The 12,178-nt window shown below is 43.4% G+C and overlaps 1 protein-coding gene across 2 annotated transcripts in view; it reads right to left on the bottom strand.

Annotated features, from left to right (window-relative positions):
- Positions 1 to 12,178, bottom strand: part of LLGL2 (LLGL scribble cell polarity complex component 2) — a 33,259-nt gene that overhangs the window by 18,622 nt on the left and 2,459 nt on the right. For both annotated transcript variants that reach the window (XR_014616626.1, XM_084218506.1), the window contains exons 2-4: positions 7,346 to 7,453; positions 1,114 to 1,211; positions 34 to 115 (exon numbers count right to left, since the gene is read on the bottom strand). Coding sequence is in view for 1 of the 2 variants with exons in the window: in XM_084218506.1 (XP_084074632.1) it covers positions 34 to 115; positions 1,114 to 1,211; positions 7,346 to 7,420 (255 nt within the window). In the remaining variant the exon portion in view is untranslated. The remainder of the gene's footprint in view (positions 1 to 33; positions 116 to 1,113; positions 1,212 to 7,345; positions 7,454 to 12,178) is intronic.

Genomic DNA, 12,178 nt, shown 5'->3' with positions numbered 1-12,178 from the left:
CGTAAGTCACAGAGGTACTGAAAATGCACTTACCTGATCAGGTATAAAGTGAATCTGCATTACAGTGTTGTTTTCTTCATGTAAACCCATGAACTCCACCCCAGGAGCACCATATCTGATGAGTTTGTTGAGGATCTACAGTATCTAAGATGACCCACAGGTACAATTAATTGACAAGAAGCTTGCTAGCAAGCAAGACGGAAAGAGATTAGTTTGAAACTATGTTCTACTGTTGGTGAGCTGGACTGCAAAGAATCAATGCAAATCTACTTTTGATTTTACATGCTGGTAAAATTTGCAGGCTGTGCTCACTGTGGAAAACAGGGAAGTTCACTTCTTCCTTCAGTATATGCAGAAGAGGTGCCTGGACCCTGTTTTTTCTCAGGGATGTTCAGTGGTTTCCCAGACACTACAATCCTGCTTAACTAATTTGTAACCAGGAGACAGATGGCTACTGCCTGCATGTGGAGCCCAGCCTCTGAGCACAAACAACACCAGCAATGAATGATTAAGCTGGCAGAGACAGCACCAACTTTTCCTTTCTGGGCTGGGTGACATGCCTGTTTTACAGCTCATCTAACTGGTCTCTGCCATGAGAATCATCTCACACACACAAAAATCAGACTGGATGTCATTAGCTACAAAAAATAATTACCACCTTCAATGTTTAGGTCTTTAATTCCTGGATGGTCAAAAACTCAGGAAGTAGAAAGCATTTCTGACTTCAGCTTTAACCTTTGAAATAGAATTGCTTTAGGAAAAAAAAAAAAAGGAAAAAGGAACCCTGCCCCAAATATTTAAACAACCCTGGAATTTACAATGTGAAGGATTGCTAAACTTAGGCCAGATCTAGTCTGACCTTCTGCATAGCAAGAGCAGAGTCTTGTTTAATATCTGCATCAGCTCAGGTCCTGTTGGAGCTGTAGCTCAGCTCTTGGAAAGATAACCCCACAATGATCAGACCAAAATCACTCCAAACCCTTGCAAACTGTTTCAGCGTTCCAGTAACCCTTGCTTGCAAATTCATGCTTAATCTAACTTTTGAAGTGTCTTCAAAGCTGCACTAATTCTGCTGAGGTTAGAGAACTCTCACCCAAGGTGTTCAAAGGATACAATTTGATGGCTCCTGATCGTGTCCCAATGGCCATGAGGCGGAGAAACGGGCTGTAGCCCAGGGCACTGGGCTGGTGGGGAAATCCATGTTCCACAGTCTGGGGGAGAGAAGGAAAAATCATGATCAGCAGCTTGTTTCATGGGCATTGTTGGGCAGAAATTCAACATGGTATGGCACTCTGAAATACAGCACTTAATGGCAGCCTTTTCTGCTGAAAGGTGTTCAAACCTTTTTGATTTGCTGAATAACAGCCTCATGATGCATGTGTGCCAAGAATCCCTGGCTCCACAGCCAGGATATCCAGAAGTGTAACAGAAATTAAAGAGAAATATTCTGAAAACAGTAGCCTGAGCAGCTCTTGATGTTAAGATTATAAATAACTCTGCATAAGCACAGCTTAGTCAGTCAATACAACACACTCCATCACTCCACATCAGCTGCACTTCTGTAAACCAACTGCTCAGCACAATTTCAAAGTCTGACACAAATACTGTGCACTGTAAGACCAGCTTTATCTGCCAAATTCCACACAGGTCAGCCTTCCTGACCTCTTTCTGGTGACTGACATGAAGAAATAGTGCAAAGCAATGCAGAGCTACGAGTGAACATCAGTGCTCATCAAGGAAACTGAACAGATTTCCTATGAGCAGCCAGGAAAACTAATGTAATCCATATCCATTTTCCAGAGGGAACACGAGGAACACTGGAATTTAATGAGAGCAGGAGCCTGCTAGGCCACCTCAGAGTAATTCAAAGCCATTTGGGACTAAAAATGTCACTGCCATGGGGAGCAGCATGGCTTGGCCTTGGTGGCTTCCCTAAAGTACAACTTACAACTTCTCCAGGAGGGAGATTTGGAGCATCTGTACACAACACAAATGATGCATTTACACACCAGGGAATAATATCCTGCCATACTTACAGGATGCCACCAAGCTGCTTAGAAAATAGCTCAGTGAGGTTTTCAGAAGTGCTAATGCACAGCTCTTATCCTGGTTTAGGCAAAACCAGTATGTACCAACACACAGGTAAAGAGGACTGGTGTGCCCAGAGATTAATAGGGAAGATTAAGATGGATGCTTCCTGGAAAATGCTGATCCTTAAAGGCCCAACTTCTGGAAAACACCTTCTTCTAAGGCAAGCTGGCCAACTACAGAATAGGAACTCATTACATTCACTACTGGAAAAAAAAAAAAAAAGCAGAGAACTCTCCTTCTACAGCACTTGCACATCACTCCCATCCTCATTTCCATCATGTCTGAAGCAAAGCCACCACATCACTTAAGTTTTATGCTTAATTCAGCCTAAAAGTAACACCTGGACTTTATTTCCTGCATAGTGATTTCCCAACTTAATCCCCTGCACGAGAATCAAATGGAGCTGGTTTCATTTCCGTGGTCAGGCCATAGCCCCAGGTGCCCCAGCTGCTGCAAAGCACTTTAATGTCCTGCTCAAAGACACAGCATAGGAGGATCCAGCTGACTCCAGAGTCTGCCAGTTTGCTTTGGTTTTACCCGTTTGATCACAATTCCTGAGCTGCAAGAAAAGACCTCCCCCCTCTAAATACTGGGTATCCCAGCCTGAGGTTCTCTTAAGGGAAGATGAGCCTCTTTAGAAGATGAAACTGAAAATATTGGAGCATTTCCCAATTTTCTGCTTGCCAACTCATTAGGCTGGGCAAAAGAGTGATAGTAATTTTTTTACCTTTTATAGGTAGTAAGCCAAGATTAGTACTACAAGCTCCAAGACCACTGAGTTTACTTCCTTTTTTGATAACTTAATCTTTAGCCTTAGCTCTTTATATTCTAAGAAGGCAATTTAAGTGTTAGGTTTGCATTATTAAAAACAAATTTTGAGAAGTCAATCTTTTTACTGTCACCCTTGAACCTGCTGCTAACCAACCTTTGCCTAGCTACACATATAAAACTTCCTAGAGAAGGTTTTATGAAATTAGGAATTTATCAATGGACTCAGAATTGAAACAGGGCAGTTTCCTAACCCAGCACAGGCAAAGAGGAATTCCTCTGCACTGTGATAGCTACTGAGGCAACAGAGAAAAGCTTCCTAATTGTCAAAGTTGTGGGAGTATAAAGCTATGGTGCAAAATTCTGGGAAGAAGATCCAAGGTAGCGTTATCTTAACAATAAATCAGACATTTAAATGAATCAGGTGTAGCACAGGCAATAAACACCATTCCACTCTCACCCAAAACAAAGTGAGGAACTCGTTAGGGAGACACCAGTGTAACTCCCCCTGATAGTTTTAGTTTCAACTTGTTCACAGTCAATGCACTGTCATGTAATCAGCACAACCAGGTGCAATTTTCAGTGACACATCAATTAGAAACTGTGATTATTCTAAGATTTCATCCAGCCCAAAAGATAAAGCTTTAGCCACAACTCTCAGAAAACCATGACTTATACAATACTGCACTGCCTGTTAGGAAGCTGTCAACACCAGCTTTAATACTGGCCTAATTAGATCCTGGGTTTGATGTGTTAATTTGTAAACACATTAGACAAGTCAATAAAAGCTTTAATTTTCAAGTATGAGACCTATGAACTGCACAACCAAGTGTGTATGATTCAGTAATAATAACAGGGGGGTGATTTTTTCTCCTCCAGGTTTTCATTCAACCAAAAATTTTAAGCACCCCCATTCCACAGAGAAATTTGCAAAAGAGAAGTATCAGTAACAACCACAGTGTGCTATGCAACTGCTCATGGAGAGCAGTAAATGTACTAAAGGTTTCTGGTAGCTCTGAATCTTCAACCAAGATGCCCAGAAGATGTAACAAAGATAACTCTCTTATGTCATTTGTTTCCACAGCTGGGCAGAAAAGCTTCAGGGTGGCTTTTGGGCTGCATTTGACACCACCAGGGTCAGGCATTCACATTCACTGTCCTGATTACCCAGATCTCTTCCTTGTACTTATTTGCACCCAGTTGTTAAATCACATCAAGGCAGCTTTGGGCTGCCCTCCCTCCCCTCGGCAGCTTTCATCAGCCAGTCCTTTCACCTGCCCAGCAGGTAAACGAAGCAAGAGGGAGAGAGGGGGGCAGGAGGCAGCAGAGGATACAATGGAGCCTTTCAGCAGAGTTGAAATAAGAAACTGGAGTGCCCACAATGTGCCCTCCTTCTCAAAAGGGCCTTTGTTTCTATGGGGAAAGGTAGGAGCTTTTTCTTGTTCTCCACAGATTTGTCAGACTCAAGCAAGCCTGGTGTCAGCAGCACCGACAGAAATGCTTCATGTCAGTCATATTTACTGCAGGAAAAATGTGGCCAAACTGAACAGTTGTTCCCAGCCCACACTAAAGCTGTGCCGATGAAATTCAGCTCTGTCTTCCTCCTTTCACTTGTCTCTGCTTCTCCTCTCAGATTGTTTTATGACACAGCAGAGACAAACCCAACCACAGGCAATACAAGCCCTGTCCCTTTGTTAATTCAGCTTTTGAAGAAACAATGAAGCCTGTATGTGCTAACTCCACTTTGCTTAGAAACTAATTCAGATTTCAGGTAAGGTCTCCATCACACCCATCAGCAAAGGGGCAGGAAGGCTGAAAACAGGGGAAAAACCATGAAGCCATAAATTAAATGCAATGCTCCCAGTTTGGTAACATTCAGCTGTAAGACAGGCTGGTTCACCTGTGTGTTACCCATCATCTAGTCTGACAATGCCAGCCTGAACATGTTTCTTCTGCAGGGCTTGGACTGAGCCAAAGGCATCCAAATACTACTTCCAAAAGCAGGATAAACTCTAAGAAGTAGACTGCCAAGTCCACATACTTTATCCTTCATTCTATCCACTGAGCTAAAAACAGATTCTTGCAACAGGTACACACAAGTATGGGAAGTTCTTACTCATACAGAGAAACAGATATGCAAAGCTAAGTGACTAGCAGAATTTAGGAAGGTGTTTTTTGAAACAAACACAACTTTGAAGACAGTTTGAAGTGCTAGTCCAGTCATCAATCAGTCCTTTAAAATCATCTGGACCACCTCTTATGCAAAACAGAAAGGCAAGAGAGAAGCAGTAAGATCACAGCCTATTTATAACTGACAGAGTAAACAAACAAACAAAAATCCACCACCACCAATTAAATAGAATTTCTAAATTGAAGTCCATTCTAGGTCAGCGTGGCCAAATACATTCCACTGCACTAACACTAAATCTGTGAGGCATCATGCATTTATGTTCAACTTAAGTGTAAAATGAGGGCAGGAACCCACAGCACCTTTAAGGTGCAGACCTTGCCTTTAGTCACGGCCTGCATCACACACTGAAGAGGTGCAAATCCACCGTGCAATTTCTCTGATCAGCAACTTTACAGGCCCACAAAATATTTCCCAAGCAGGTTCTTAACCAGAAGTCTTTCAAAGACCTCAAATAACAAGTGTTTAAAAACCTGCTTACCAGCACTAATGTGCTTGCTCTAATAGCACATTAGACCGGGACAGCCTTGGCACACAAAGCACTATGATTCTTGGCTCCTTGAAGCCAGAACCTTCAACAGCTCAGAATTAAGGTCTGACTTTCCCAGATTTTCTCAGTCTAGCTAGCTGTGAGTAGATGTTTACTGGATCAAAGGGCAGAGGCTTTCAAATGACCCATTATCTCTAGAAATACTGGAATGGGAGACACAAAACTCGGGAAAAAAATACCCTCACTTTTATGCAAGAAAAAAGTAGAGTGTAAAAGATTCTGGTATAATGTTCATTCCCTTCTGAATCTTATTAGAAAAGAACAAGTTACTGTGGCTTAAAGGTGCAAATGAATTTTACAAGGCCTTTAATTACCAGGCTGTTAATGAGAGTAAACATTAGGAAGTGTCCAAATAGTTGTCTCCCTAGAAACAAGATGTCATATTTACCTTCAGGACTGAATCAAATGGAGTCACAAATCCTGATGTCAGCTTCTAATATATTTGGAAGTTCCCTCTGCTGCAAAAGTTACCTCTTTCAACCCTGTTTTGCATTATCCAAATTAGTGTGTCTCTGGCAGGTAGGTAAAGCTTAGCCAAACATTCTCATAAGAGAAAGGCATATTCAAGGAAGAGCCATCCCTAAAACAGCAGGGTTTTTCCAAGGTATATATAATTTTAAATGCTTATAAGCAATTCTGACCCATCCCTGGGACATCTTTTCTGAAGCTGACATCGCATTTAGCCAGATGCAAACAACTCAAACCTGGTCTGCACTCACTGATTTTTCAACTGCATCTGCATTAGGATTTCCTCGTGGTAACAGGCAGAAAACAGACCCCAAGCACTGTTGAGTTCCTTTGTCTCCCCAATGGCAGGGAGGTATGCATGGAATTGATGTGCTTAGTACCGATTACGTTAAATCATTTATCTCAAATATCCACAGTTCCACTTCAAGTATCCATCTACAGTACAATTACAATGAATCAAGGAGGTTATTTCCTAGGCTGATTTCATTTATCCATTACACTTTTCAGCAAAATTCCATTTAAACCTCGGAAACACAAAACCTACAAATATATTTCTGCATCCCAAAGAAAGTGTAAGAAGCCATTAGCCTAGCCATGATTTAATACTAGGCATTTTCAAAGATAAAAGCATTATGCTCCTGGCCAGAGCTCAAAAGAAAAAGTGTTGGATAGATAGCATAGCCATTGCAATTTCTTCTTCACAGAGGGAAGGAAAAAAAATCTAGAAACAGATTCAGACTAAGATAATAGTAAATTCATTATTAATGGCCATTGTGCTGCCTAGGTGCTAGCCCAGCCTTTTAAATGCACATTTAAAAGCAGGGGTACACTTGCAAATCCAAAGTATAATCAGGGACAAAGAACTCTGGCTTCAGCTGCAACACAAGCTGTGGCTCATGTGTATCTTTAGAAAAATGTTTATTTTCCTAACAAGGACTACCTATAACAGAAACAGTCCCAACAAATAGCAGGACAAGTGACAGACCACTCAGAGGACAGAAAAGCCGCTGTGGAGATCTCGTCTCTCAGCAAGTACCACTCAACAGCATCACAATATCCTTCCTCTTAAAAAAGGAGACAGAATTGAGAAAATGCCCAGGACCTTAAAGCAAACTACTCAGGCACATTGGGGGAGAAACAGGCAGAACTGAGAAAGAGAACAAACCAGCACCTCTCCTAAATTTAACTTTTCCACCCACACTCAAGTGGTTTTTCCCTCCTTTTGCAGGATGCAGTGGCTCAGGACAGATCTGCCCTGCAGCCTGAGGAAAGCCCCGTACCTTGTTGAACTGGAAAAGGTCGCGCTTGAGCCTCTCTCGCACTGGATCGTGTCCGGGTCTTAAGAACCTTCTCATCTTCCTCGCTGTAGTATCTTGGCAACAAAAATCCTAACAAAATAGAAAAGAAGAGCCCACATAAACAAAAGCAGCCTGAGCAGAAAGCAGGCAGAAGTAGGTTATTTATTTTGGTTTAGCAGGTACCAAATCAGCCAGAGCAGACTGAGACAACATCACTATCGAGTGACTAAAACCTGATACCAGTCTAGCACAGCTCTCTGCTGCAGCACTTCACAATTCTATTTTCACATTGATAAAGCAAACCAGTACAGATAAAACCAGAGGATTCTAAAAAGGATTTTGCTACCTTGGCCATTTTGCAATCCCTTGAGTTGACCTTATCCAAAGAAAAGGCAAAACTGCAGCATTTGCATAAACATTCAGACAAACCCAACCTAAAGGCCAACTCCCAGGCTCAGGCATTATTGACTAGCATCAGTTTTCACCCCAGGTAACCCTCCAGCTATTGAGCCAAAGAGAGAAAGAATCCCATTTTCAGGTCTCTCCATGGGCACAGCAGAAAGGGCGCTGTGCTGCCTGCAGGGGAGCTGCATTAATTATTAACTTGCTTTTGTAAAATATCAAGCCGAACTCCCTGCTCGACGTGGGGGTAGGGAAGGGAATTTCACACCTGCAATTCACAGTGCAGCTGAAGCACAAAGCAGCGTCCCAGTGCCTGGCCTCTCACAGGAGGATCCAAGCAGGATAAATCAGACCTGGCTCGCCAGCCAGCAATCACACGGGGAATCCCAGGCTCCAGCTTCCTGCTCTCTACAGCTCAGGAGGCTGTCACATCTCCCCTCTGCACAAGTACTAAGTAACAAGTAAACCCTGCGAACTCAAGAGCAAAGGCTCGAATTCACATCCTGAGAACCTATCCTGGTGTTAGTGCTCCCACCTGCCCTGGCCGTCTCTCACAGTCTGCAGTTTACAGACACTTCACTCAGTATTTTATTTTAATTTGCTGGACAGGGAGCAATTTGCCAGCTACTCTGTACATGACACACATGTGCAGCGGGGGCCAGAACTTCTGAGGTGCAGTGAAGGGTCAGAATGGATATTATACATGGTCAGAAGAGGTTTGTAGACACCTACAGCAAGGTGGGGAGCAGGGGGCCAACACTGCATGAGAAAGAGAGGGACAGAAGCACCAAAGGAACTGTCATGTGAACAGAGGGGCTTGAACCCTTCAAACAGTGGGGCTGGAGGTGAGTGACTGAGGGGACAAGCTTTCACACCTGCAGAGATAGAACAGCACAGCTGGAGACAGGGTGGCTGCTTCTGTGCTCCTGCCAGCAACAATGGCCTTTGGATAATGACCTCCATCTCCAGGCAGCCACTCCTGAAGAGCTTGAGCTGTTTTTCAAAGAGTTCCTAGCAAGGCCTTGCACCAGCTGTGAAGGTCCAAAAGAAGGAAATGGTGTGATAAACAGGATGCTCCACAGGCATATTTTGAGAACTCTCTTTAGAAACTCCCTGAGCTTGAACTTGTACCTCTTTGTTGCACTACTGCCCTTTTACCTTTCCTGCTCCCACTCCAAGATCTCCAGCCACCTGTGCAGCACTGCTCTGAGCTCACCAAAGGCTTGCAATGCAGCCCTGGTTCAGGGGACCAGAGAATCACACAGGGATCAATCACCTGAGTCACTTAGTCCCTAGAATTACTAGGATCGACATGACTGGAATATGTCACCTACGTGCCATTCCAGTCACCTAGAATCACTGACAGCACCAACTACCACAGAAAAACTGGCTCTGAGCAGGGCAGCTGCAGCTGTCTGTGTTTGTGGGCCACCAGCACATACAGGGGTGAAGAATGTGCACAGAAACAAACCAACGAGGACCTCAGAAAAGAGAGGAAGAATAAAAGTGTGGTTTACTTGGAAAGTAAATCCTTCCACACCTTAGCACCTCAACTGAAATTTCAAAAATAGTGTCAGATTGTAAGACTTCTTTTATTAGGTATGCCTGAGAGAGGGACATATTTGCACAAAGCTACAATCAATTTAGGTTAGCAAAAGTTACAGAGCAGTGACAAGGTGCTGTGCAATGAAAGGACAGCACATCATGCCCATGTATAACACACAACTTGCCCTGAGCCAGACAAGGAAAGGAAAGTGCCAAGGAGACGCACCCTTTCCCACTGTCAATCAATATCCTGGACCTGTTAAACGAGGCAAACCCACAGAGAAACTCTACTAATTACCCTCCCCACTTTAGAACAAAAGACCTCAGCTATGCCAGCAGAGACAAACTCAGTGTTAGGAGCAAAGAAGAGGGGACTTGTTTTGAGTGAGACACAACTTTACATTTAAAAACTTGCTAAAATGTTTTATCCTAAAATATTAATGTCATCCTGAAGCATGCTGTTTGAGCCTGCTTATGCAAGAGCTCCAACATTCACACTCCAGCCCACAACAACTTGTTCAACAGGCTAAGAAGTGTAGTAGTTCTGAACCGAGCAGTAACTCACTTGAAGAACCATCACCCTGCAGGGCTGAGAGGATCAGAGAAGGCAAACTACAAAAGTCACCTCTCATAGACTGATATCAGAGTTTCTTTCTTACCAAAGAACCTTTGAGTGTCACAGTATGGGACAGGATGAGAGGACAAGCAGTTTTGAACAAAGGCAAAGAAGGAATAGCATCCACTACAGCACAGGTTGTCCAAGAGTTATCACAAGTTTACAAGGCTCTTATCAAAGAGAAGAAATTTGGTTTTAGTACAATAAGCACGTATCTCTTCCAATTCTAGAAATAGATTCCACAATCTGTATAATCTTATCTTCCAGATGCACATTTACATTTTAGCAGTTTAGTTTCTCTCCCACACACCTTTGGAGTCTTACATAAAACTCCAGCCCCATGTGCTCTGCAGTTGTCTGCCAGTCAGCATTTACAACCATCTGGTAACAGTTGTGGCTACCAGTAGCCAGAGAGGAATTCTCCAGTAGCCTCTGAAGCTATGCCAGGTCTGCATGTATCTAATGTTCTCATTTTCCAGGGAAACAATTCTTTAGGCTTTCAAAGACAAGTCTTTTACCAGAAAGTATGTGCAACATTCTCTTCTTTTAAGATGCATTGAGGGCAGTTGTTTAGAGGCAACAATAGCCCAAGGCTGAGCCAACCCAAGTTTTGCTGGTACTCCGGACATGGACACCTGAGAGCAGAGCTCAGAGTGCCCTGAACATCAAACTCCTGCTGCTTCTTTACCTGAATGCTCAGCTAAATACAGTTAAGTCCCCTTTTTCACCTCATTGGATTAGATCCAGACACAAAGCAAAATCTCCTCACTATTCATATGGAAAGGCAACAAAAGCATGAGTGGCAAGACAATCCTGTTTCCAGTCAGACAGCTACGGAGCAGTTTAACATCACAACCAGATTTCACTCCGTCCTGCTTGCTCAGCTCCATTCATTTCAGATGCCCTGAGACGTGGAATGTGAACCCACATTCAACAGAAGGACAAATGCTCCCTCCCAGGAGCAGCATTAATTGTTCCTCACTGCTGAGTGTCACCAATCCAGAGCTCCACGTTTTCCTTTGGCTTCCTTGCTTCTGCAATGTGTCTTGGTGCCCGTGCACAGCTTGCTGAGACACTCCCCATCATTTTCTCCATCAGCTTGGCATAGGCTGGCAGGGAACTACCCTGTGCAGAAATTTGTTGCAATTTTTCCTTATGTCCTCTCATGAGAGTGGAATTTCCAGCCAAAATGTTGTAAGTCCCAATCACACAAGTTAATCCAGTCTTGCAAGAAGAGGAAGCCCAGGTCAGAAGTTTTTATTACGTACACAGTATAAAGTGTGGATGCAGTCTCAAGTGAACCCCACAACAAAAACATACCCATAATGAGTTTATTTTGCTCACCTAGCAGAGTTGCAAGGTACCATCTGTGTGCTTCCTTGGCAACCTGTACTCAGCTTGAACAGGTTTTCAACGGGATACAGTCCAAGAGCTTTCTTTTAAAAATGCCAGCAAGTATCTCAAAACTTTTAAATCCTGCCTTGATTTAGGTTTCCTTCTCATTCCTTCCTCAGCACTCCTTCCTGCTTACAGGTACTTAAAGGGAGAACATCCACCTATGCAGCTGATAACACTTTATCAACTCTGCTAAAATAAAAGAGGCCTTATCGAGCAGCTTTGTTTGAACTCCAGGCAGTTGGTGCTGCTGTAACTAACAGTCACTCCCATGGCCTTGTCTGAACCAGGCTCTGTCCTGCACCCAGGAGCTTGCCTTGTTGCTGTTACCAACACAGTCAGCAGCAAGACAACAGAGGCTGGGTCAGCTGCACAGCAAAAAGCTCTTCCTTAGCACCAGTGATCTCACACCAACAGAACTGAGCAAAGTATCACTTAAACACCAGATTTATCACATTTATTGATTACAGGTGCCATGATGCACTGTGAGAGGACAAATTTAAGAACAATTTTAGCTTGAAAGCAATGAAACAAGCCTGAGCTACTCTTTAACTATTCATCTCTACCACCCTGCTTGGCCGTGACACACTGTCAAGGCAGATACTCAAGAAAGCACAAGCCAAGCAGAACACCTAAAGAAAGGGAAGGAGCACTTGCAGTACCCAGAGAGAAGTCTAAGACACCACCTCCTTTTCCCAGGAGAAGATGCTCTAACATTAATCTCAGTTTAATGAGACCATGCAGAGATCTCCCTTACACAACTGCTGAGCCACTGCTACCCCCCACCACTTGCAGTTTCATAAACAGCAGAGTGTCTATGTGCACCTTGCATACAGTAGCCAGATAGGAAAACCAAA

Source organism: Fringilla coelebs, assembly GCF_963513975.1.
Source record: "Fringilla coelebs genome assembly, chromosome: 19".
Lineage (NCBI taxonomy): Eukaryota > Metazoa > Chordata > Aves > Passeriformes > Fringillidae > Fringilla > Fringilla coelebs.
The sequence above is the reverse complement of the archived record's forward strand: the minus strand, read 5'-3'. Positions and strand labels throughout refer to the sequence as shown.